The 26,904-nt window shown below is 43.6% G+C and overlaps 2 protein-coding genes and 1 long non-coding RNA gene across 3 annotated transcripts in view; 1 reads left to right on the top strand and 2 right to left on the bottom strand.

The window, feature by feature from the left end:
- LOC141567695 (uncharacterized) overlaps window positions 1–24,537 on the bottom strand; it is a 45,989-nt gene extending 21,452 nt beyond the window's left edge. The window contains exon 1 of the long non-coding RNA XR_012490515.1: window positions 24,401–24,537. This is a non-coding gene — a long non-coding RNA (uncharacterized LOC141567695). The remainder of the gene's footprint in view (window positions 1–24,400) is intronic.
- On the bottom strand, window positions 6,210–7,154 carry OR9A2 (olfactory receptor family 9 subfamily A member 2). Its single transcript, XM_019715348.2, has one exon. It carries the CDS (start codon window positions 7,152–7,154, stop codon window positions 6,210–6,212), a length of 945 nt encoding a protein of 314 aa, XP_019570907.2.
- On the top strand, window positions 16,646–17,812 carry OR6V1 (olfactory receptor family 6 subfamily V member 1). The gene is given in 4 exon segments (XM_019715339.2): window positions 16,646–16,721; window positions 16,724–16,902; window positions 16,905–17,319; window positions 17,322–17,812. Coding segments are annotated over 4 exon segments (1,161 nt in total).
- Window positions 24,538–26,904: the final 2,367 nt, after the last annotated feature.

Raw genomic sequence — 26,904 nt, 5'->3', positions numbered from 1 at the left:
CACACTTCAGAGAAGGTCACACTCCTGCGGGACTTGGAAATCGTGGTCTCTGATGGTTCTGGTTCTTAGGGGGTAGGCGGTAACAACAATTGTTTATTAATTATGTTGGGAAAATGAGATACACGTAATGAGGATGCTTATAATCAAGCAGGAACTATCTCCAGCAAAAGCTTTCTAATCTCACCTCCGCTCGCAGTGGTTACCAGCAGTCAGATTCCAGCTAAGGGCGCCAGGCTCAGGCCATTTGCCTTCCCTCGCCTCATTCAATGCACCTCACGTTCACACACATGTGTAAGACACACCGCGTGAGGGAGGGATTGGGGGGTGCAAGCTGTGTGTGTGTTCTTCGTCTGCAGGTCACACACAACCTGGGCAACTGTGACACGGGACATGGCTGGCTTGGGAGAGGCGGCGTGCGGTGGCTACCAGCCTTCAGTCGCAGGATTCCCATTAAATGGGAACAAATTATGAAAACCCCCTACTGACACTAAAAGTTATAAAACGGATCGTTTGGGTTCAGAAAATTCATGCAATGCAACGCCAGCAATGTTTTTCCGTGGATGGGCATTTCATTTATCAACCATATTCATTTAAACACAGCCCTTTGCCCACGCAGTGAATGGCAATGCTTGATGAGGCCACGCACTGGTGAGTATATCGCCATAGCAGTGGTGGGGGCGGGGCACCGGGGTGGGGGGTTTTGGCGTCAGACAGACTCAAGTTCAAATATAACTTCTGTCCTTTCCAATCTGTGTTTCTTAACCTCTGTGGGCCTCATACTCTTCGTCTGTCAAATGGACACCTTTTGTTAGCGAGGTTATTGTGAGCTTAGAAAGACTGTATGCAGTGTCAGCAGCGTGAAGGCTGGAGGTATGCGGTGAGTAATGGTGGTATTTATTGTTCAACGGCAAGTTTCACTCTTAAGAAGGTTTGCTGTACCTAATCGTTAGAGACATCTCTGTTATTTCCTACTGGACCTCGGGTTTTCTGGCCTATTGTCAGCCAGCTGAGCTAGTCGTCCCTGGATGGTGTCTGCACAGACTCTGCATCTTCATGAGCCCCAGCCGTTGGCCCTCTCTCCCAAGCCTGCCTCCATGAGCTTTCCCTTGGCGTCTTCAACTGTACTCTAGTTCTGTTCTAACCAGAAGCATCTCTTCTAATATTAAGTGCTTCCTCTTTACTTGTTCGTCAATTCTCCTCTCTCTGCCTGTACACGTTTCACGGTCCTAAGTTATGTTGGTATGTATTCACTGTCTAGTCTCTCTCCATCGGTCTCCTTTCTCCAGTTTTCTATTCAAATTTACACCAACACTTAATAGTTGCATTTTAACTCAAGGGAAAGAATTATAATTACAATCCACATAGAAATAGGAGATTGGCCAATTTATCGTATCACTAGACACAGACATTTTTCTAATTTTCTTTTTCTTTTGATCGCTCTGAACTTCTAACACCTTACTCTTGCATGTCAACTTCTTCCGATGTATTTACTTGGATAGTTTATACTGTAAGTCAACGAGGTCTATCCAGACAGCTTACCATTTGTCTCCCTCTCTCACACTCAAGATTCTGGAAGCATCACCCACCATCAAACCACTTCCTTCCCTTAAGAGGCCCCAAATCATGGCAGCAACTCCTTTGACCTGGTTCTCTGTTCTCTTAACATGGCCTTTGGGCTTCCTGATCATGAAGAAACAGAACAACTGTCACCACGCTTGTCAGGCAGACCTGTCTCTGAGCTGTGGGCCCATCCTTCCCCAGCCCCCTGCGCCCATCACATCTGGCCTGCACCGAGAGTACGCCCATCTTTCTATGAGTCTACAGTCCTGTCCACGGACTGACCAACAGACCCCTCCATCTATGATCATTCATCGATGTTTTTCTCTCTTCCATTTTTATAATAGCTACACTTCTGCTTCCTGGAATATTCTTTCCAGAATTTGACCATAAATCTTTCCCAATTTCTGCTGGTCCCCTAATCAACCGAATCACTTTACAGCGTTTATTCCCAGGAACTTGCCTAATAAGTATATATGTTCTTTTCCTTGCACTTTTTGCCCCCAGTTCACCTTTGCCTTAATTCAACACACCCACGTTTAATTTTTAGCATGGACGCTGACGAACCACATGAATTTAGACAAAGATTTAGGTCAAAGGAAAGTGTAAATGATCTCAGACAGCGATTCTACCTCTGACATTTATTGAGAATCTGGTATCTACCTGCTCCTTTAAAGACTGTATCTTTAATTTTCTCCAGCTTCCTAAAAGGTCAACCCTAAAATACTCAGAAAGGTTGGCTATCGGGCCTTGGGTCACAACTCAGAGCTGGAACAGCAGAGACTTGAGCCTAAGTCTGGTTACATATTTCATGTTTTCCCACTAATCATCTTGCAAAGGTAAGATGGAATTCAGGGGAAAGAATTGGGCTGTTGAGAAAGCTATTCTTCTGTACTTGCAGCTCCTCTAACCAGAGCAGTTTTCTGTTCAAATTTTTGAGTATTCTGGGAGCCTTCAGGAAGATGGTTCATCTGTGTGAGAGAAATACAATAATCTGGCAGAAGCCAGTTATTTCTAGAACCCAAACTCCTGAGGGGGAAGTTCCTGCTTGTAAGATAGCTTCCTGAGTGTTCTCATGGTTGGTTGAGTTTCACAGAAGCTGCATCTTCTATGAAATGTCTATTTAACATGACTAGTAATACATGCCAAGAGATTAACCTTGAAGGAAGCCAGATCCCAGCTGAAAATGAGCTGAAGAACTCAGGGGATTCCCCACTTTCTAGCTGATCACACTCACTTCTTTTGAACATGAAATCAAACACAATTGATTCTGAGACGCTTTCCTTTATTTCACCCCGTCCTGGCCGAGTCAGAGGCTCCCCTCTGGGCGGCCACGTCACGCTATGGGGGACCCAATTACAACACGCTGCTCACCGCCCCGCCCCTCCACTGTGAGCTCTCTCAAATTATATTTCTGTTCAGTTTTGAGAATTATATCCATATTAATAATACATTGTAATACTTCAATTAGGCACAAAGAAATAAATATATATGGTGATATCCAGAAGACATCGGAGTTTTAATTATATACCACTCCCTTCTTAGTCCTTATCTCCTAATAAAAAACAGCATAAAACAACATTTAACATTTTAATTTGCATCATATATGTCAATATTTATGTGTCATTAAGTGTGGATATAGAGGAAAAAGTAACCTCCTTTCCTCAAAGCCCTTCCTCCCCAGTAGAAAATAAACAGATAAAGTGGCTGTCTTGTCGGGGATATGTAACAGATACTATCTGGGCAAGCCTTTTACTTTTACCAAGGAACTTTTCCAGAAAAAGACCATTAAAAACTTTCCTGCTTGGAAGTAGTATTCTCTCTCATTTTGTTTTTGTTTTTACTATGAGCATATGACTAAGAATACAAAGCATATGTTAACAGAGGCCAATGTTTAAGTAAAAACTGCAACACAGTCAATTGGCATATCTGAAAGCATACATAAGACTTATCTTTCAGTGTGGTAATTACATGTGAATAAGAGGTTCAAATCAAGGTCTATAATTAGTTGGGCTTACTTTTTTTTTTAAGATATCTGTATTGGTTATGTCTACGCTGAGTTACGAGGAACAGAGAGAAAAAGAGAGCAAGAAGCCACGAGGCTTCATGGTACATGTATATTACAGGGTGTGTGTGTAAGAATCTCACTTCAGTTGTGCAGGAGACACCTGCAGCCTGGGAAAGTAGAGCCCCTAGTGTGTCTTCCAGCTCCCTGTGTGAAGACAAAGTGGGCGTTCTGGTTGCAGGGCGGGGGCAGAGGGACAGTGTTATGGACTGAATGTTTCTATCCCCTTAAAATTCAGATGTTGAGCCCTGAACCCCAGTGCAGCTATATTGGAGATGGGGATCCTTCTGGAAGTAATTAAGTTTAAATGAGGTCATACAGGTGGGGCCCTTGGTGGATAAGATTGGTGTCCTTGTTAGAAGAGACACCAGAGCTGCCTCTCTCTCTCTCTCTCTCTCTCTCTCTATATATATATATATATATATATATATACACACACACACACACACACATACACACACACACACACACACAGACCAAGGCCAGGTCATGTGAGAGAACAGAGAGAAGGTGGCCCCCTACAAGCCACAAAGAAACCCTCATCAGAAACTCAGTTGACCATAAACTTGATCTTGAACTTCCCAGACCTCGTAACTGTGAGAAATAAATGTCTGTTGTTTAAGCCCTCCAGTCTATTGTGTTTTGTTACAGCAGCCCAAGCAGACTAATACAGATAGTAACCTTCCTTCATTCAGAATCAAAGGCCAAACAGAAAAACCTGGGCTTTGAAACCCAAGCGATATGTGATGTCCCATCACTAGTCCCTTGACCAGGAATTTGATTCATCTGAGGAAATAAGCAAAATGACGAGGACCTTCAGAGAGGCAGTCTGGAATACTGCATCCCTGGAGGTAAGGGAGGAAAATGGAAGACAGGAGGAAGAGGGATGCGTTAGCAGTGGGAGACCACAGCCTCGATTCATGGTCAAGTGGGGTGAAGGGGAAGAAAGAGAGAAACACAGGAGAACCGGAGAACAACGGGAGAGAGGAAAGCGAAACAAGAAAGTTGGTGGATGAACAAAGGGCAAGACAGGGTGACAACAGGCTGAAGAACTGAAGAAACTGTCCACGAAGCCAGTGGGCCTCTCTCTTCCGTCCTCCTAATTTACCTTCACCTGCCCAGGGACAACTTAGGGCCTACACAGCCTTTGTGAAAATTCCAAAAAGGTATCCTCTCTGGGTTAGGATTACAAAAATGGTATTCTTCTAGTGAGAAAAGACCTCGTGAAATGAGCTTTGGGAGCAGGGAGTCCTTTTGGTCAGTCCTGGATCCTTTCTCGGGCCAACAGAGTCAGTCCTGCGAAGGCTTGTTGGTCAGCTAGCAGAGCCTGGGCGGGACCTAAGGCCCTGGGCAGGACTTACCCCCCTCATCTGGTGCCTGTATGCGGTGCAAGCCCCCCAATCATATGTGGTGGTCTTGCCTCTCCTCACCAGATGGGAAGCCATCCCCACACGGTCCTCTTTGGAACCCTAAGTGGCCCCATCAACCCACTGCTGGGCAGCTCAAGTACGCACCCACTTCAGCGCTGGCAGGCTGTACTGAGTGCTACCATTGAAGTAGACACCTTTCTTCAAAGCCTTCCCTCCCACATTATGTGAAATTCCTACAAGTGCACTGCCGAATGGCCATGGACTTGGGAGTTGAGAGGATAGACAGCCTCTGGTTTTCTCAATTCTCCTCACAGAGTAGATCTAAGGAAAGGTACTGAGACACTTGGATTTGGGAGACAAAGAATCCAAAGGCATCACGAACAGTCTGAACAGAAACAGTGGCTTTAAACAGCTGTAAAATACAGAACGCTCTCTCTAGAATTTGTCATTTATTTTCTCTATCCCACACATGCCACCAAAGGAAGAGGTTTAAGAAATACCCTGATGTTTAGCAAAATAACTTTTTTCCCATTACTATTCCCAAATATTGTCATCTTTTTTATGCCACCAACATTTGCAGAAGGGGAAGCATTCCAATCTCCATATCACTACTCTAGATTGGTTCTGTGGCAAAGTATAAACACTATTTTTACTTTGCAAGAGCAGTGGGGCCACAATAATATGATACACAATCAGGGGAAAAGAAAACCATGGGATATTTAAAATCTACATAGCCATCTTGTCAAGAAATCGCACAAAACTAGAGAAAAAGACCTAGCAACAGTTGCTGAAGAAAAAAAGTGAGCATCTCTCCCTTTGTACTCTGATCATGCCAACTAGCGCACCTCACCTCCGCCCCCACTTCCTACCTCCCCCAGAAAATACATTTTCAGAAATGGATTCTAAGCAACTTAATTGGGCTAATAGAACTTTACAAAAAAGTGTGCATCTCCTTTCTCCAGCTCCCCCACACCACAAGGATATTTTTCCTTGCGTTCATCAGTGGAAGTAAGCAGAAACTGAGGCTATGAGATTCTAGCGGGCAGAGGGTGGGTTTCCTTTTACCTGCCTTGACTACTTCTATGGCACGATCCAGCGTGGTACCCACGATTTGACTTTGGTAAGGATGATAATGGTGACGGCGTAGTTAGGGTTTCCTAGTTTACTGAATAATCCACAGTAGAGGTCATACCACCTAAAACTGACCCAGACAAGAGTTAATCCTCCAGGAGTTGACAGCAGCGTTTCACAGTATCTCGGAGGGCCTGTTTGACTTTGTCATTCCGGAGAGTGAAGATGAAAGGGTTCAGGAAAGGGGTTAACACGGAAATCAGCAGGGAAGCTACCTTATTGTACTCGGCTGCCTGCGTTTGCTTGGGTTTCACGTAGAGGAACAAGCAGGTGCCATAGCCAATCACGACAAAGGTGAAGTGGGAAGCACAGGTGGAGAAGGCTTTCCTCCGGCCAGAGGCTGAGGGAATCTTGAGGATGGTGGAGATGATGTAGGTGTAGGAGACCACTGTTGGTGCCAGAGAACCCAAGATTATGAAAATGGCCATTAGAAAAAGAACGAACTCTGTGAAAAGAGTGTCATCACAGGATAGTTTCAACAGTTGCCCTCGGTCACAGTAAAAATGGTCTAACACATTTGATTTGCAGAAGGTAAGCTGAAATGTGGCGTAGACTGGCCAGATTTCAGAAAGGAACCCGAACACCCAGGACACAATTACCACAACGTTGCAGGTGCAGCTGTTCATAATGACATTGTACCTCAGAGGGTTACAGACTGCCACGTAACGGTCCACAGCCATCGCTCCCAGCAATGCAAACTCTGTGGTCCCCACAGCGAGGTACAGGAAGAGCTGGGTGACACATGCCGCCAGAGATATTGTCTGCATCCCGGGGAGCAGCAAGCCCCCAAGCATGACGGGGACAATAATGGATGTGACCAGGATCTCCAAGGCAGAGAGATGACCGAGGAAGAAATACATGGGCGACTGTAGCTGTTTGTCGACAGAGACGACCACAATGATGACCGAGTTTCCCACTAGTGTCACTGAGTAGAAGAAGAAGAAGATGGCAAAAAGAATGTGATGTAGTTCTTGGGACCCAGCAAAGCCTAGAAGGCAGAACTCAGTGGCACTCGAGTGATTGCTCATCATTTAGTCCTTGTTTCCGCTCCTGGTGCAACATAGATATCAAAAGAGAGGCCACACTGCTCCACGTGGTCCTGCTCTCAAGACAGAAGGAAGACAGATTAGGATGAGGAATGATTTTCTACCTGACGACCAGGGGAGAGGCCCTACTACAATGCGCCCTACAAGGCCAAACCTCAAAGCTACCTGGCTGCAATGGGTGAACACACCTTCTTCTCTATTGGAGGCAAGAAATCCTTCCTTGTCTTTTTTCCCCACTGGATGTGCCTTCTCCCAGGGAACAGAGGCTAAGATGTTTTAAACTGCTTAGTTTTGAAGCTGAATCACTCAGCTCCTAAGGGTGCTGAGACTGTCCTACTTCCTCTTAGGTTAACTGTATCAGATGACCTAATGGCATCATTCCAGATGATGTTCAAAGCACAGAACTTTGAACCCCAGCCCTCATCCCTACTGGTACCGTGTGGCTCCACCTCAGGGCCAGCAGAAAAGAGGCAGCGGGTCTCAGAGCAACATCTGTGCTTTTCCCCAGACCTTAAAACTTCCATATTACAGAGCATCAGGATTTCCAAATGGGAACTCCGGAACTTGGGAAAACTTCCCAGAGCTGATTCATTCTTCTCTAGTTCCATTTTCTTTCCAAAGTCTTGGGAGGAATGAAAGATGGCACCTGGCACTGACAAAAATAGATCCAAAGGCGTCAGCTTCTTAGGATGCCTGGATCTGGATCCCTCGCTTCATCCATCCCATTATTCAAACGTCATCTCCTCAGAGGACTCTTTCCAATTCCCCTCCCCAAAATAGGAAGAGCGTGATCAATCTCGGACTCCGGTTTTCTTCGTAGCAATTGTTATTACCTGATATGACGTTATGTATTTAATCGTTTGTTTCATTCTTTCATTTAACGTGAAACAAATGCAGCAGTGAACAGAGAAATAAAAAGTCTTTGCCGTGTGGAACTTATATACATGTAGGGGGTAGAGGCTACACAAGAACAAAACAAGTAAGTAAGACACATAAGATGTTAGTTTATTAATCACGCCATAGGAAAAATAAAGCATGGAAGAGGGACAGAAAATTTAATTTATTCATTGTTCATCTATGGCATTAGAATATAATTCCATGAGGGCAAGAGCACGTCATATATAAATAGTATAACGATATATATTATATATGGTATATACATATGTGATATTCTTGAGCCAAATATATCACAATATGTGAGATAGACAGATAGCTATTCTTGAGCCAAATAAGTAGTGCTGAAAATTTTTTGTAGATGAATAAATGGACAAAAGACATGACTAAATAGTACTTGGTCCTGGCCAGGGCTAATGAGGCCCTATCCCCTTAATCCCTCCCTTCTTGGTGTCCTGTCCTGCCTCACCTTACCGTTTTCCCTTCCTCCCGTCCCTTCCTGTTACAACCTCCCTGGTATCTCAGTGGCTCCTTTACTGCTTGGGCAAACAGGCTTCAAGAACAGAACTCTTAGGCGAGCTCAGTGGTCTGCTTTTGCACAATCTCTCCATAACCAGCACGAGATGAAGAAAAGCTAGAGAGAGAAGGAGCATGACGGACATCAGGAGCTATGTCTGCCCCAAGCATCGGGTCCGAGAAGAACTGGATCTGCTCTGTGCTGAGCCGGGGGGACGTGGAGATGAACCCGTCTGCTCTGCAGCTCCCCTGGCCCACTCTGCAGGCTCCAGGTACCCTTGTTCTAGACAGCAGCCAGGCCCAGAACCTTCCATCCCCATGCTCTCTTTACTCTTCCCTTCATAGAGGAGAAATCTGAGAAGACACTCACCCTATGGAAGCGTTTCACACCCCTTCCAATGCTCTCCAGGGCACGGCCAAGGCTAACTCATGTCTGGCTCCTGCTGAGCCATGCACAGAGGCCCGTGCAACTTGCTGCTGTCTCCACTCAGGATGAAAAAGGAAACTGTCCTCAGGGAGGAGCGGAGGGAAAAGCCCCAAAATAACAGTGTTGTGGAGAGCTGAGGGTCTGTCTCTCTCTCTCTCTCTCCTTCCCTCCTGCTTCCCTCCTTCCCAAGGGGACTTCGTCACTGAGATACCTGTTCTTAATTAGCCCAGGTTAATGCATCCCCAAGCAATCAGTCTGGGGAGAGCAGAACAAACTTTTAGTTGTTCCTATTTTTGACCTATTAACTCTCAGAACTTCTTCAAGTTTTTGTTTAATGGGAAAACATGAAACCTCACCAATCAGAGGCTTCTCCTTGACAGGGCTGCCTTCGCCAAAGGCCCCAAGTCTAGGTTTCTGGAAGGTGTCTCAAACGCTAAGCAGATCAGCCCTCCTCCCCTTCATCCAAGGTGCTCCCTGGATTCTCTTAGCTATTCTGAGTCAAAAATCAGCCCCTCCTCTCCATAAAGGACACCACAGTTGACCTCTAGAATATACTGATATCCAAAAAGCCTGCATATTGGTCTCTGTCAAAGCCTTAACTTCACCAAAATCCCCTGCAAAGCCTGATTTGTCCTTCCTTCATTTTACAGAGGCTCCCGCCCTAACCCTGTGGAGAGGTTCTACCCCGAAATCTAACTCCACTTGCTGGTATGCTCACTCTTCTGAACATACGTGCATTTACATGCATTCAAGCAAGATTCTTCCAACCATTTATTTCTATGGCATCTCCCTGACTACCAGCTGGGCGCTTCAAAGCGGGGAATGCGTAAGGACATCCTAACATAGGCAGTTATATTTACAACCTGGAACAACTGACAAAATGTACACTGGAAATCGGCTTGGTACTTGGATGGAAACAGAAAAGGTGTGTGGCAAAATATTGACCTGGATTTGGATTTCAAGTATACCTGTCAAATCTGAGACTGTCAATTGGTGTAGAAGGGTCTAAATTAGGAATAGTCTTCCTTCCAGTTCCTCAAATTACCTAAACCCAATCAGATTGCCATAAAATCATAGATGAATTTCCTAAGCATGTATCTGCAATTTTTTTCAATAAAGTACTGTGAAAATCAGTTTTACAAACTTTTCTCTCTCACTTAACAATATATAAAAGAGACTCCCATATCAATACATATTGCCCTACTTCTTTCTTTGTATAGTGGATGCCCCATTCTTTATCAGCTAGTCCTCTATTGATCAATTTTTGTTGTTTCCATTTTTGTTATGAAAAATAATGCTATAAATATTCTTCGAAATTTATACGTCCATACACATTTATATTTCTGAAATAAATCCTTAGAGTTAGAATTTCTAGGTCGAAAGGTAGATATATTGTAGCTATAACTTTTTATTGGAACTATTTTATACTCCAAAGATTTTGGATTGATTTACACAACCTCTAAAACTATATGACTAAAGCACCATTGATTACCTACCTGATCCACTACCAAAGATATAATCAAAATTGTATTTTAATTTTAAATTGAAGACAACAAAAATAAGATACCTTAAAAATCAATTGAAAACCCTGACAAAATGGAAAATCTTTTTAAAAATAAAAATTACCAAAACTAACTTAAAAAAATTGAACTGAAATCCTAAATATGTCAAATAAATTGATCCATAATTAAAAACCTTCCCAAGCAGGAAACTACAGGTTCAGATGGCTTTACTGGGGCATTCTATCAAATATATAAGGAAGAAATAATATCCATCCTACCCAAAATCTTCTAGAAAATTGGAACAGTGTCTAATTGACCTTAAAAGTTCAAAATTATTTTAATACCAAAGATATCACTAGAAAATAAACCTAAGAACGAATATTCCTCATGAACATAGACCCAAAAATCTTTGATCAAGTAATAGAAATCAAACCCAGCAATATGTAAAGAGAATAATATGCCATTACAAGTATGAATTTTATTCCAGAAGTGCAAAGTTGGTTTAACATTAGGAGATTAATCAATACAATCCACTATGTTAACAGATTTAAAGAGAAAAACCACATTATCACTCTAATAAAGGAAGAAAACGCATTTGACAAAAATCAACATCTGTTGATTAAAACCTCTGATCAAACCAGGAACTAAAGTGATCTTCCTCAAACTAATAAATAACATCTACCAAAAATCATAGTGCTAAAAATCTAATCTGAAAGATTGAATCTTTCCCTCTAAGATAGGGAACAAGGCAAGGATAGCAGTTCTCACCACTTCTATACAACATTGTCCTAGTTAATGCAATAAAAGAAATAAAATTAAAAGCATACAGTCAGGAAATAAAAACTACAATATTCCTTTGCAGATACACAATCCTACATATAGAAAATACTAAGAAGTCCACATAAAAAGCTACAAGAACTAAGTGATTTTCAAGGTCACAGGACAAAACCTCAATATACAAAAATGTATTGTATTGCTATATGCTAGCAATGAACATTAGAAATAGAAATAAAATAGATAATTTATAATAAAATTCAAAAACATGAAAAGCTAAGGGATATATTTAACAAACTATGTGCAAGACTTATACGCTTCAAATTATAAAACATTGCTGAGAGAATCTAAAGACTTACATAGATGAAGAAATGTTATATTTTCATTAATCATAAGACTCCATTTTGTTAGAACGTCAATTCTTTCCAAATTATCCTATAGATTCAATACGAATTCAATCAAAATCCCTGGAAGTTTTTGTTACCTTTAAAAGCTGACTCTAAGATTTCTATGCAAATGTGAAAGACTGAGAATAGCCAAAATAGTTTTTAAAAAGAACAAAGCTGGGAAACTCACAATACCTAATTTAAAGACTTACTATAAAGATACAGTAATCAAGACAGCATGTTATTGATATATTATCACGTAGATCAATGGACCTATAGACCAATGAAATAGAATAGAAAGTTCAAATACAGACCCAAACATATATCTTCAATTGATTTTAACCACATTAAGTTTGGTAAAGATGTGGAACAACTGGAATCCTCATACATTGCTGGTAGGAATATACAATGGTATAAACAATAGTTAAACATACACTTAACTTACAAACCTGCAATTCAATTCCACTCTTAGGTATTTTCCCAAGATAAATGAAAACATATATCCACACAAAGACATGTTTATGAATGTTGATGCAGTTTTATTCACAATAAACTACAACCACCCAAATGACAATCAATAGGTGAATGGATAAATAAATGGTAGAATATCCATAGAGTGGAATACTACTCGGCCATGAAAAGGAAATGAACTATTGATGAAAGCATCGCCATGAATAGGTCTCTACAAGGTTATATTAAGCAAAAGAATCCAGACATGATGTCAATACTTTGTTAATTCCATTAATAAACTCAAGAAATGAAAAATCTATTCTACTGTAACAGAAAGTTGCCCGAGGCTGGAGTTGGGGATGGAGATTGATTGAAGGAACACAAACAAACCTTTTGGGGGATGAACAAGTGTTATAATTTGGTTGTAGTAGTGATTAGGTGTGTGTATAAATTTGTTAAAACACATTGCAACTTACACTTAAAATGACTGCATTTATTGTATGTAAATTAATCTTAATAAAGTTGAAAATTAAAAAATATATATAAATTCTAAATATGTAACAGGATATAGTCCATCATTGGGGGCTAGATAAAAAGGGAAATGAGGTCAAGTCATGTGAACTGGATCAGAAGGTGTTAGAAGAAGTAGACAAAGTGAGATAAGCAGAATCTGGCTTGGGATGGTTGTAGGGATGGGGAACTAAAAAGAACGCAGGAGAAGACGGCTTAAGTACCCTAAAGGGTGTCAGATTGCGACAAGTAGCTCCCAGACCTTTCCCCAATGTCTCTTTGGCCAAGTCCTATCAACTGTTTGAGTAACTTTCTGCGAACACCTCTTAAGGAACTAGAAACTAAAAAGGAAGACACATACCTCCGACCGGTAGAGTTTATAACATTAGAGTGTAGTTTTAAAGTGTCCATCTTTGGGGAAAGTGAAAGGAACTCAAGAGAGTGTAAGATAATGGATGAGCCATCGACACTGGAATTGGGAACCTGAAGGTTCAGTCCATTTCCTCCTTCTTAGCCGTGTGATATTCAGTGTGAGATTTCACGCTCTGCCTTTGGTTTTCTCATCTGCAGTATTGGGGCACTGATGTGCATGCTGTCTCATTTGTTTTCATCTCGACCTTGCCCAACGTGAGGGAGCAAGGAGCAGAAATGCAGCTAGGCCTTAAGTCTTAATGGTGCAGCGAGCCTCTCAGCCTCCTGCTGAGGCTCTCCACTCCTTACTTTGTCATGGAACCCCTCTGCAAAGCTAACTTTTTTGTCAGCATCAACTCTTTCCAGATCACACAGTGAGCAGTTAGAGTCCATTTCATGTCTATATCTGACTTTCCCATATCAGCACACTGGGGACACAGGTGAGAGGAAAAGTCATCAGGGCCCAGAGACAGACGCAGCCATTTTGATGACCTAGTAGACAGTAGGGCTATTACCTCAAGTTTTGAGTCCCTATCTACAAACGAGGGACTAATCCGAGCTTGCCTGCCACCAAAGCCTCCTGACTGACGCTCATGTCCGCCCTCGCTTCCCTCTTCCTACTGTTCTCCCCATAGCAGCCTGAGTGATCTTCAAACACAGACGACATCCGGTCTCTTCCCTGATGAAAGCTTCTCACTGCCCTTGGAATGAAGCCCCACGTCCTGGAAGGTCTGCATGACTTCTACAATAGAAATGCTTTTCCGTAGCGTCACCTTGTGTTACTCATGCTTCACGCCATGCTGTCCAGAAACACTGCTGTCTTTCCAGTGTTTTCAGGGGCGTTAGTGCATGCTGCTTCACTTCTGAGAGTGCTCATTCCATTTCCCTCCCGACTTTACCCAGTGAGTGCCAGGTGTCAGCTACCGGTCACTCTCACGGAGAGGCTCTCCTTAACCTTTGCAGACATATCCAGGCTCCCTGCCAGGTGCCCTCCACACTCCCTTGTACTAGATGCTGTGTGCATTGCCTAGACAGCCTTCAGGTCCAAGCCTTCCTTCCGCAGGCCTACCTCTGGGGTTGGCCGTAGAAACTGCCCTCCGTCAAACCCAATGGCCTGTTGGTGCAGAAGGGCAAATGCCCAGCCCGTGTTTTAATTAGGAAACTCTACATGTAACCCTGGCCATGTATCCAGGCTGCTATAATCTTAGTCCAGTCGGGAAACTCCTCTGTGCTTTGTTCGTCTCATTTTTCTTCAACAATCTTAGGAGGAAAGAAAGGGCCAGGAGGCAGGTACTGCCATGAAACCAATCATAAGCCATCGGTTGCCTACGTGTATCTGGGTTTCTATCCCCTCCTTCATTCAGATCTTTTCCTCAAATGCTACTTCCTCAGAACAGATGACTTCTCATTAATCTAAGGAGTAACACCAGTGTCACAATCCCCTGAGGGTCCCTTTGCTTTCCCATCATTCCCACGGAGATCACTCTGCTGCAGTCTACGTTTCGCCTCCAGCATAAGCTCAGCTCTAAACCACATCAAGAAACCGAGGGCTTGGAGACGTGGTGACAGAGAGAACCAAGAACGCTCATCCTTGGGAGACAATAGACAGACACCGCTGGTCTCCCCCTCTGGTCTCTAGAAGGGCCTCTTTCCTACATTCCAGCCCCACATCAGTGTTGCTGCTCTGGGCTTTGGGGTGACCCAGGGTAAGCCTTTAAGATGTCAGCGTAAGGCTTGAAGACGCTGTGGCTTGTGCAGCCACTCACCCAGCAGAGCCACCCCACTCTAGCTGTGCAGAAGCCCCTGTCCACCTCTGCCAGCTGTAATACATAAACCAGGGGCAATGGACTGCCTAGCTGATGTCACTCGTGTCACAGAGTGGAACCGTTAGGCAGGAATCTCTAGACATAAATTTCTTAATGTGAGTAGCTCCAGAAGAAGACGCTGTGCTTAGGTTAAGGTGAGTGGCTTAGATTTGCATACGCACCAGGCTCAGACTCCAGGATTGGGTTTCAATTTAACCAGTGCTGCATGTAGATTTCAGGCCCCCTGTTCAGGTTTATCAGTGAGATGGGTTTGTCAGTGGGATGGGTACAAAGCTGGTGGAGGGACAAACCCTCTTCTTCAAATTGGAATGCCATTGCTGGTGGCCAGGACACAGCCTCAGACGCAGCTTTTCTGGGGCCAGAGAGAAGGCCAGAGTAGATCTATATACAGCTTTGCTCTTTCCACTCCTAATTGTTTATATTCTAGTACTGATTTTAATGGACAATTGGAAATTTTTTTAAAGAACCCTTTTAGTGACTTGACATTCCAAGGAACAGCATAAAGCTGTGGAAATATTCTCTCTCTCTCTCTCTCTCTCTCTCTCTCTCTCTCTCTCTCTCTCCCCACACACACACACCCATGTTGACTCTAAAGAAGGCGGAGAGATGATGGGACTTCATTGGCAGCCATAAGGAGAACAATGATGGCTGTTTGTTGACTACTTGGCACGTGGTGTCACTGTACTAAGCAGTGGACTCACTTCATCTTTGCAGCGGCCCTAGCAGCTAGCACTGTTAGGATCTTCATTTTATAGCTGAGCAAACAGAGGCTCAGACAGGGAAGTAATAGAGAGGAGCGATTTATATTCCATAAAAGCGAATGTCAGACCAGAGTGCAAACACACGTCCAAGGGCACGCCCCAAACCATCAGGCGTGCGAGGCAGTGGCAAGGAGCAGGGGAGATGTGCTGCCGACAAGCAGTGTCACCGGGCAGAAGGCTAATGACCTCGGTGCTGGCAGAGCAGCCACTGTTTCTGAGGTTTATCCCTGTGAGCCCGTGTCCTTTCTGCTCTCTCTCTCTGCAAATACACACCAGAGGATCTCCTTAAAGAAAGCTAATTTGTTGACTCAGAACTCTGAGTGAGGGTCCTCAACAGACAGACAGCCAGAAAGACTTGAAGGGACCCTTTAAAAGGGTCCCCGGTGCACAGCCTCTGGGTCATGACACAGACCGCGCAGCCCAACACTTGAGAGCTGCTGAGTGACTTACACTGATTCTCGCTCTTTCTTTCCGTGTCCCCTCCCCTCCCTCTCTTTTTCTGGTTTTCCCTCTCACCTATTTTGTCTTTCTCTCTTACTTCTCTATTTCTCTTTTGTTTCCCTCTCCCTAAATGTCTGTGTCTATTGCTGTGTTTTTATTGCTGTGTTTTATTGCTCCTGGGTTTTTTTTCTCTTCTGATCAATGAATTTCCATGATTTTACTTCTGTGACTCCCTAACTCTATCTGTGATTTTCACATTCCCATGTTGTTATATTTCTTTATTTCTCTCTCTGTCCTTCAGTTTATCACCAACTTGGCTTTTCTTGTCCTAGTCTCTCCGTTTCTGTTTCACAGTCAATGATTCTCTCTCTCCCATATATATATATATATATATATATATATATATATATATATATATATATATATACACACACACACACACACACACACATACACATATACACATATACATGAAAAGGTCGGACAATTAAGTTCACGAACTTAATTGTCCAGCCTTGTATGTATACCCTCTCCATCGCTCTCGTTTCCTTTCCACGCAGGGACCCAGCCTCTGGATCATGGCCAATCTGAGCCACCCTTCCGAATTCGTCCTCTTGGGCTTCTCCTCTTTGGCTGAGCTGCAGGCTCTGCTCTATGGCCCTTCCTCATGCTTTATCTCCTCGCCTTCACGGGGAACGCTGTCGTCATTGTCGCGGTCATAGCCGACACCCACCTCCACACACCCATGTACTTCTTCCTGGGCAACGTCTCCCTGCTGGAGGTCCTGCTGACCGTGACCACAGTGCCCAGGATGCTCTCGGACCTGCTGGCCCCCACCCCAGAGTCATTTCCTTGACTGGCTGCATGGCCCAGTTCTACTTCTACTGCTCTCTGGGTTCCCCCGCCTTCCTCATCCTGTCAGACATGGCCCTCCACCGCTTTGTGGCCATCTGCCACCCACTGCGCTACGGCGCTCTGATGAGCTGGGCTGTGTGCGTCCGGCTGGCAGGGGCCGCCTGGGCAAGCCCGTTCCTCGCCATGGTACCCACGGTCCTCTCCCGGGCCCGTCTCAGTTATTAACACGGCAATGCCATTAACCACTTCTTCTGTGACAACGCACCGCGGCTGCAGCTGTCCTGCTCCAACACCAGCCTGCTGGAATTCTGGGACTTGGTGATGGCGCTGGCCTTTGTCCTCAGCTCCTTCCTCGTGACGCTCGTCTCCTGCGGCTACACTGTGAGCGCCGTGCTGCGGTGCCCTCTGCCAGCGGCCGCCGGAAGGCTTTCTCCACGCCTGGGTCTCACCTCACCCTGCTGTTCACAGGCTATGGCAGCACCATCTTCCTCGATGGCAGGCCCGGCAAAGCACACTCCGTGGACCTCAACAAGACCGTCGCCTTGGTGACCTCCGTCCTCACCCCCTGTCTCAACCCCTTTATCCTTACCCTCCGCAATGAGACATTCAAGGCAGTGCTACGGGGACAGGTGCAGAGGCTGAAAGACCTCCACAAGGCACGACCACAAGCCCAAGGGACCCGGCAACACTCAGTCAAGCAGTGCTGTGAGCAGGCAGAGCGCCGGCTGGCTGGGAAGACCACTGTCAAGTTCCTTTACGTTTTTCCTCTGAGTGACAACCACAGTGCGTCCTCCGTGCTACCCTGTCTGGCCCAAAGCTCTCACAGGCCGCCATACTCACTGGCAGCTACAAGAACAACAGTCTGGGGAACCAGGAGGGGCTTCCCATAAAAGAAACTACATGGGTTTTCCATTCAAGGTATAGCAACCTGATCTCTGGTCAGGAGATGCCCAGCCAGGGTGTGTGTGTGTGTGTGTGTGTGTGTGTGTGTGTGTGTGTGTGTGTGTGTGTGTGTGTGTGTACGCATTTATTTCTGAAAGCTTGTTGGGTCCCCTAGTCCTTCTGGGATGAAATATCAACTCCACTTCCCTTCCCTCACCCAACTGAAATTTTAAAAAGCCTCAGAATCATGGTATTCTCTTCGCTTTCACCTATCCTGAATTTTCTAAAACAGCCCCAAATTAAAATATTCTACCAAATTCTTTCTGCAAATACACTTTTAATTTACCAAACTGCATTTCCCAATACCGTGCAATCACTTCACTCATCAAGAAAGTTCTCTCAGCCCCACTTACTTTAAGACAGCAAAAGCTGCTAATTTACCACAAATGTCAAGCTTTTTAAAAGTCTATTATGTGGAAATAAACAAGGCAGGGAACTGTGGACTCATTGGCGGATACAGTGTCTAGCTTTGGAGACCTGGCTCACTTAGGGGTCCATGGTTGTCACTATGGACTTCTGGTATCACCCAAGGCTAACCCCTTTCCTAACAGGTGCCCCCTCTCTGACTTTCTGAAAAGTTGGTTTCTTTCCTGCTGAGATGCCTCTCACCCAAAACAGAGGGTCCCTTTAGGTTCCTATTTTCAGCCTCTGGTCGAAAATCTGGTCTCCTCCCACTACCCATCAGAGCAATGACTCTGGCGCTTCCTGTGGCTGTTGCACCAATTTGTTTATTTTCTTTAATTATTCTCCGTTCACCACCTCAAAGAGTAAATATTTGTAGAATAAATGTAAAGATGATGAAGATATTCAAAATAATTCTGCTTTACATGTTTTAGATATTAGCCCCTTATCGGAGGTGTTGTTTGCAAATCTCTTCTCTCATGCGGTTGGTTGCCTCTTTGTTTTGTTGATGGCTACTTTTGCTGTGCAGAGGCTTTTTAGTTGGATACAGTCCCATTCATTTATTTTTGCTTTTACTTCCCTTGCCTTTGAGGGCAAATTTATAAAATCCTCTCGGAACCCAAGATCCATAAGTTTAGGACTTAGGCTTTCTTCTATGCAATTTATTGTTTCAGGTGTTATGTTTAGGACTTTGGTCCATTTTGAGTTAATGTTGATATATGGTGACAGAGAGCAGTCTAATTTCATTCTTTTGCACGTGGCTTTCCAATTTTCCCAGCACCATTTATTAAAGAGGTTTTCTTTTCTCAATTGTATGTTTTTGGCTCCTTCGTCAAAAATTATCTGCTCTATGTAGACACACAATGCAATATATAGATAATATATTACAGAACTGTACACTTGAAACCTATATGATTTTACTAACCAATGTCACCCCAATAAATTTGGTGTACAAAACAATATAGTGATTACACATTTATATACCTCACAAAGCGACAACCCCAGTAAGTCTACTACCCATGTGGCACTGTACATAGTTGTCATATTATTGACTATATTCCCTATGCTGTATTTTATATCCCCGCGACTATTGTTTTATAGTTGACATTCAATATTATTTTATATTAGTTTCAGGCATATAGCGCAGTGGTTAGACATTTATATAATTTATGAAGTGATCCCCCCATCAGTCTAGTGCCCGTCTGATAGTCTGCATTTCTAACAAGCTCTCAGGAGATTCCAGTGACCACCGGTTGAGTAGCAAGGGACCACAGACAAGTTTTTTGAGAATATCATGGCTGGGTGATGCTGGTTTTGATGGGGTGATTACTGTAGAGGCCCAAGGCAAGCAATACCTCCCCAAACCAGTCAGGTTCCACTCCAGAGAGAACACTATGAAAAACAGGCAATGGACTGCTCTAGGCTGTTGATTATTTTTAATTTTGTAAGAAGGGAACGTGCAGAGATGAGCGTAGCAGGAAGGCGTCTCTCAGGGGGACAATCTGAGTAGATCTGTGTGCTGATTATTTGAGGAGGAGAAGCTGAAGGAAAGTGTTTGCATATCAGAAGGAGATAATTGCTTCCCATTTAGTTCTTCAGTTTTTCACAAAGTTTACAAGGAGGGTAAGTAATTAGTCCATTGGGAGGTGAAGGAGAGAAAGTTGTCAGGATGGAAAACTGTTTTCCCCACTGGCCTTAACTGTAGAATCAAAAGTATCTGCCTACTTTTGGAGAGGCCCACAAATAGGAGCATGCCCTGTGGGGTGGGGGGGGGGGGAGAGAGAGAGAGATATTTATTGGAGGTCAAGCTACCTGGTAATAAATAACACAAAACTCACACCTCTAGGTTGTGTGCCCTGGGACATTTCCCCCCCTTCACCCCCTTTCTTCACAGCTCTGGTTGGATGGGGACGGCCATACACTGTGACTATCCACACAGCAAATTCCGACCAGGACGTCTCCCTTAGACATGCACATGAATGGAGCTAGCTTCAAAAGTAAGAGGCAGTTTGCATCTACCCTTTGTTTCGCTGTTCCCAGCACAGCCCAGATTCAATCTGGTAGAAGAAATCAGACACCAGAGTTGTTCCTGCTCCTGCCATCTTCCCAAACCTTTTCCAAACCATCCCTAGATTTCCAAGGAATGCCTTCCCTCATCCTTCCTCCCACCCCGTTACCCACAGCGCCAGTCCTACACGATCTTCCCATTAGAAAATCTGGTTTACAGAGTATGTTCCTGTATATCTGTGATGCAAATATCCCAAGCTTGGTGAACTTCTGTTTGCATAATAAATTTACATAAGAATTTTTTTTTGGGGGGGAAAAAAAAGCACAGTGCATCTGTCTCAAAGATAGACTCCCACGAACATGTGTCTAAGCTCTGGAAGAAAGAACTCTGAAGGCAGAACTTAAAGGAAATATGTTATGCTTCTGTGAGACAAGCATGACTGCAGCCCTGGAGCCTTCACCCACAATGGTGGGTTTGAGCCCAAGGCTGGGCCGTCACATGTCCTTCCTCCACGTCACCTAACCTTAGGTTAGCCGCAGTATCATCAGCTCCAAACTGATTCGGGCTCCTTATGAGTCCTCCGGTCAAATTCACAAACCTCACTCTGGCAGAAGTTCCGTTATAGCTGCCTCCTTATCACCCCCTGATCCAAGAGGATCCCTCATCCATGATCCCGCTCCACATACCATCAGACTCTCGGATCCTATTCAAGCAAATCGTTTACCCCTTTTATTATCACGCCAGGTTCTCTCTCCTTGGAACTGCTGCTTAGTCATTTCCTCCTCCTAGAAAGTCTGCCTCACAACGTCCTCCGTCACCTCACATCCTACACGTATAAAACCTTGCCAGTCTCTTTCCACTATCATAAAAATTCCAACTGCGAACGTCATTTCACTTTGATCTTCCATGTAGCACTCAGGGACTTAGGTTACCCAAGAGTTACAAGCACCTTATAGAGGTTGAGAGGAAAGAAGACAATGCAATCAGCAGGAAAATACAAACTGGTGAGAATTAATAAAGGAGCTGGTATAGGGTTGCTGATAGATATCCAGGAAATTAAATGACCCTGCAATGAGAATAAAACACTCATTAAGAATTTTCTTCATTCCAAGCAACCCACAGAACCTCCTGAAGAGGCAGGTGTTTGCAGCTCCTCACTCAGCTCTTAAGTAACAGCCCGTGGTACTGTTTCTAATGGAGGAAGCATCACTGCCTCCATAGATCACACATCCTGACAGTGAGATGCCATAGAGGAGCTATGCTTTCCCAAAATGGTGCTAAACACTTATTACCGCACAATTATGTGTGTCTGGCTGTAGCTATCTGGTAAACAAGTTTACGTTACTTAGGAAATACACTTCAAAATGAATGGAAAGTTCAAGAATTGAAGGCAATAGCAGCTTTGGTTCAGGAAACTTAGGTCCAGTCAATTAAAGTACAAGTTGCAGGATAAAAAGACTCCAATAGTGAACAAAAGTCACAAATGTCTTATAAACATAAAGAGCATGTTAATTTCTACCCCTCCCTAAAACATCCACCTGTCCTCATGTAGGAGCTAAAGTCAAGAATTATGTGAGAAACATCTTTCCAGGCACCTACTTTGTCCCTCCACAAAGGACCTACCATGTTTTCCCAAAAAGAAGACCTAGCTGGACCATCAGCTCTAATGCGTCTTTTGGAGCAAAAATTAATATAAGACCCGTTCTTATTTTAATATAAGACCAGGTCTTATACAAATCTTATATAAGACTGGGTATAATATAATATAATATAATATAATAAATATATACCGGGTCTTATATTAATTTTTGCTCCAAAAGATGCATTGGAGCTGATGGTCCAGCTAGGTCTTATTTTCATGGAAACATGGCACACATAAATCATTGCCTCCCACCTCCCCACCTTCTCTTTCACCTCTTACAGTCCTTAGGCATTCTTTGTCACTCACATTTAGGTCTTCTTTTGCCCCAAACTTCTGAGATAGAAACTTCTCTCTACTTCCTCCCTATTGTTCTAAAACCACCCACACTGAGGCCAAGATGTATAAGAGCGGTGGTAAGAAAAACAACTTACTTTAGAAATAACTTGTGCTTTTTCTTATTACCTGAAGATAGAAATGAAAATCATCACCTATCCATTTACCCACAGAAAATGACAGTCACCATTTTGGAAAGCCATAGATTTTTTAATCAAATTGGGAATGACAAAGAACCCGAGGGATCGGCCCTTGGCCACATACGGAAGATCCTTGCAGAGGACCAGGAAAGTTTCATCTCTGGCCTCATTCTCTACTTATTAATCCGCTTTTTCCAAAACATCAACTTTCAACACAGAACATTTTTTTCTAAGTTAAATTTATCGCTCTTTGTATTTGTTTAATTATAACTGTTGTATTAAAAAAATAGAAGACTATGTTTCAATTCAGTTTTGCACTTATTTAGCCCTAAGACATTTTGGGAAACTTTACCCCATTCTTCTCTGGGGAGGTGTGGTATAAATTTAAACACACACACACATTTTTTTTTTTAAGTAAATGTTTTCCTTTTTATAAAATTTGGATTGTCTATTATTTCTCATTCTTTGATAATTTATTTCATATTCCTTTGCTATTTCACCTAGCCAAAGCAAGAATCACTTAAGGTTAAATTAGGAAAGCAACTTGGAAGATGTCATAATAAAGAAGTGAAGCTGAAACACTGCCACAGATACTACAGATTACAGACTAAACTTCTCATCAACTTTCTCATCTTTTTTGCTGCAGTCCCCAAATAAAATTATGCATCTGGAGGGGCCATGTTATATGATTCCATTTATATAATAGTCTTGAAATGTGATATTGTACTATCTTTTCAAGATGTTATCACTGGGGAAAATTAGGTTACAGGTACATGGGATCGTTCTGCACTGTTTCATACAAAGTCAGATGAATATTATTGTCTCAAAAATTTAAAAGAATAAATAAAATCAAAGCATCTATACAAAACATCATTATGTGTTTTGCAAGGACATACGAGGGTATACAGAAAATAGACACAGTGACTGCTTGCTGATAGGGAAGACGAGGAGAGTAGAGTGAGGAATGAGGATAAAGGACATTATTTTGTTAATAAGGAAAAAAGCTTTAAATAAAAAAAACCTACTTTCAATTTATTGATTCAATTTGGCTCAATACTGGCTATCTGAATTAGCCAATAATGGATTGTAACACAGGACCCATTACTCTCTCTTGAAGGTATCCAGTCATGAATCAAGGGTGGTAGCCCACCCCAAAAAAAAAAAATCCCTCTATAATATGAAGTTTATATGATACCCATGGACTTCCAGAGTTAGTCATAGGTATCACATCAGGGGCTCAGACAGGTATGCAAAATATAGTCCCATTTTGACTCCAGGTGTCAAGTATTTACACAGTTTCTGATGCAATTGAAGTCATAGTTCATAAAAACAACTGTGTCACTATAGTAAGAGTTAAATTCTCATTTTAAAATCTCATGTTTTGGGCAGTTATGCTAACTGGCTCATTTGTATTATTTGTAAAGGCATACTGTCATTAAATAACAAAAGAAATTCGGTTTAATATACTAATCTTATTATTCTTATGTCTTAGTTCTCTTTTAAATTTTTTATAAAAGCATTATGTTTCAAGACAAAAGAGGAGAATTTTCTACTAAGGGTTTTTAGTAGATATTTTCAATAAGAAATTACCTGGGGAAATTACTTGCAAGCTAAAGATCCAATTCTGGAAAGATTTTATATTTATCAACCCTTTTCTGAGCGTATGGGAAAACAGAAAATTCAACAATCTCAGGCCCAACTGAGCTTTAAGAATGTATTCAATTAACAAGCTTCTATTCAGCAACCATTATGTGCCCAAAGTCACACTAGATACTAGTGAAAAATATAAATCAGACATAAGTCTATCCTCAAGGAGCTCAAAATTGAGTAGAGGAGATAAGTGAACAGAAAAAGACCATTTAACATGGAAAGGAATAAATAGAGGTATGAGCACAGAGTGAGTAAAGAGTGAACAGAGGGTGGGTTGTAGCTCGTTCTGGGGGGCCAAGTAGAAGATAGAGTCAAACCATTTTTTAAGAAGCAGATGTTTGAGTGAGAAAGAGGTTCTCACTTTTTAGCTTCTCCTGCTGCTGTTTCATCCTCTTCGCTCTCCTGATCAACTTCCTTTGTGTCTCTCCTACCTGATAAATCTGTAGATTGATCTATTTACCATAGACTCGATGACCACCATCCCTAACTTATCCTGAACTTTCAGGTCAGGCATCCATCCACCTTTGCTTTTATGTCTCCCTTCAAATTCCTGATTGGCCCAGCTCAGTGCTCAGACATGTCCACCGAACATTGTAAAAGTGTCACATGGTGAGCAATAAACCCAGGATGTCATATGGACAAAGGAGACACAGTCTGCCCTCTATTTCCCTTTCAATACCTGGGTGCCTAGTTGAATATTCTGGGTGGATGTTTCCAGACTGAGGGGTTCCATAATTTTGGTGTTTCGGAACCCTGGCTGCATATCACAACCACTTCTAAGATGTATTTAGACCATCCCAGAAATTCTGATATATGATAATTAGTTGGTGTGGGGTACGGCTCCCCAGGTGAGTTTATCATGCACACACATCAGGAACTGTGGAGACTCGCCGCTCCTAGTGCATTGTGGGAGAAGACATGCTCGGCTTCCTGAGCCAGCGACTAACGCAGTCCTTCCAGCTTTGGTCATCAGCGTCACCACACACCCAGATCCTCTCTGACAACACTCAGCGGATCTTCTATGACGTTGGCGCACAGCGCCCCAAACAGGCAGTACTGCCTCCAAGGAAGGACGCAGCTGATCCCCTCATACCTACCTCCTCCCTTCAGAAACAAACATTCCAGCTTATAGAATACAGAATGAGCCAATGACTGGACTTTCTGGATTCCATGAGCCGGTGGTGACACTGGCTCTATGGCTTACGCAGTGATCCCAGGGCAGCTGACCTTAACCGAAAGCACCCTTCCTCCCCGCCACCTCACCTCCGCTTGTATTACTATTTCTCCCTCTCTGGTTCAGAGCCAGTTCCCCCAACGCTCACTGAGGGGCCTCTTCCTATCTCACTCTGTTCCAGCCCCATCGTGGGCATTAGATTAGAGAGACAGGAGTCATCTTTCCACCTGGATCATTTGCCTGGTTGGAAAAAGTACTAGGAGGGGTATGTTTCTCAGGATGTCCCCCTCAGGAGTTTAGAGAAACAGCTCCTTCCGTTGTGATAGCTGGTGGGGTGACTCAGTCCTGTCCCGGCAATTCCATGACTAGAAGTCACAAGGTTAGTGTTCTGTCCTGAAAAGTCACGTGTCCTGAATCATCCAAAAACAACACTGTGGGACGCGCCCAGTGTCATAAGTGACTTAGCCTGAGGATTTGTTTGGCCCGGGCCAGCAGCCGGATATTTATTCTGCGCTTGGACTTGAAGGGCTATGATATGGAAATGAGGCAAAGCAGAGGATACACGGTGTGGGGACGCACACGCTCAGCATGCCTGTCCTGGAACTTAACAGCCCATGTGTTTTAGAAACACCAATGCAGACACTCGAGCAGGCACCCCAGACCCGCTAATACATGAGGTCACATGGACGTGGACATCATTCCCCACCTCCGCCCAATGGCTCTTATCAACACTTCCATAAATCGTGTCAGACGGGAATATGGTGAGCAGCTAGAGTTTCCTACTTCTCCTTTCTCACCTCCTTGGATATCACCCTGCACATCCAGGGACGTGGTGCCTTTCCCAAGGAGGAGGAAGTGTACTTCCCTTAGGAGATGAGCTGGCCAGCTCCCCTGTTGTTCTCTACCTAGGGGGATGGGGGAGCTCCCTTCCTGGCATACAGGAAGCCCGAAGGTGAACCTTCACAGAAAAGGCAGGAAGCAGAGCTCAAACATTTTGACGATGAGAAAGTTTTTTCTCAAGTTCTCATCAGTGCTACTACAGAAACAGTGGCCATCACAGAGGGCAGAGAATCCTAAGTCAGTACATCTCTCCCCTTCAGCCTGCTCCTCATATGCTCTACTTGCCAGAGGTCATCTCATTCATTCCTCTGCTTCCAAGGACTGGTGGTTGCCGCAGTGAGCACAAGAATGCTGCCCTCTCCTTTCACCCCTCTCCAAGGTCTCCTGGAGATCATGGGAGTTCACCTGACTGGATATTACCTGCCTGCCTATGCCTGCAGGGTTACAGCTATAGTAGAACCATGCCCAGGGTAATTCTGGAATTGACCTTGGACAATATCCTCAGATAGCCTTTCTTTTTCCCCAGAGCCTGGGTAAGTGGTGTAGTTGGTGACAGGCTACCTGCAGTTAGGACCCTCTCTGTGTCTCCTACTTCTCTACCACTGGTCGCACACAGTTTATCCTGAGGTCTGAACTGGAGGGAAAGAGAATCAGGGCTCAGAACTCAGCACGATTCTCACAGGTGGTCCAACTAGTGCTGAGTGTAAGGAGTTGTGCCTTCCATGTCGGTCAGAGCATCATTTGTTCTCTCAGATCTCTGAATCGTATTTGTATATTTTATAAAGAATTTTGAGCTCTACTCTATGCCAGAAACTCGAGATAGAAAGAATACAGCACATACCTGGACCCCA

This window comes from Rhinolophus sinicus, linkage group LG11, assembly GCF_036562045.2.
Source record: "Rhinolophus sinicus isolate RSC01 linkage group LG11, ASM3656204v1, whole genome shotgun sequence".
In the NCBI taxonomy this organism is placed as follows: domain Eukaryota; kingdom Metazoa; phylum Chordata; class Mammalia; order Chiroptera; family Rhinolophidae; genus Rhinolophus; species Rhinolophus sinicus.
The sequence above is the reverse complement of the archived record's forward strand: the minus strand, read 5'-3'. Positions and strand labels throughout refer to the sequence as shown.

Coding starts and splice junctions, on each gene's coding strand:
- OR9A2 (XM_019715348.2), bottom strand. CDS start 7,154: ATGATGAGCAATCACTCGAGTGCCACTGAGTTCTGCCTTCTAGGCTTT.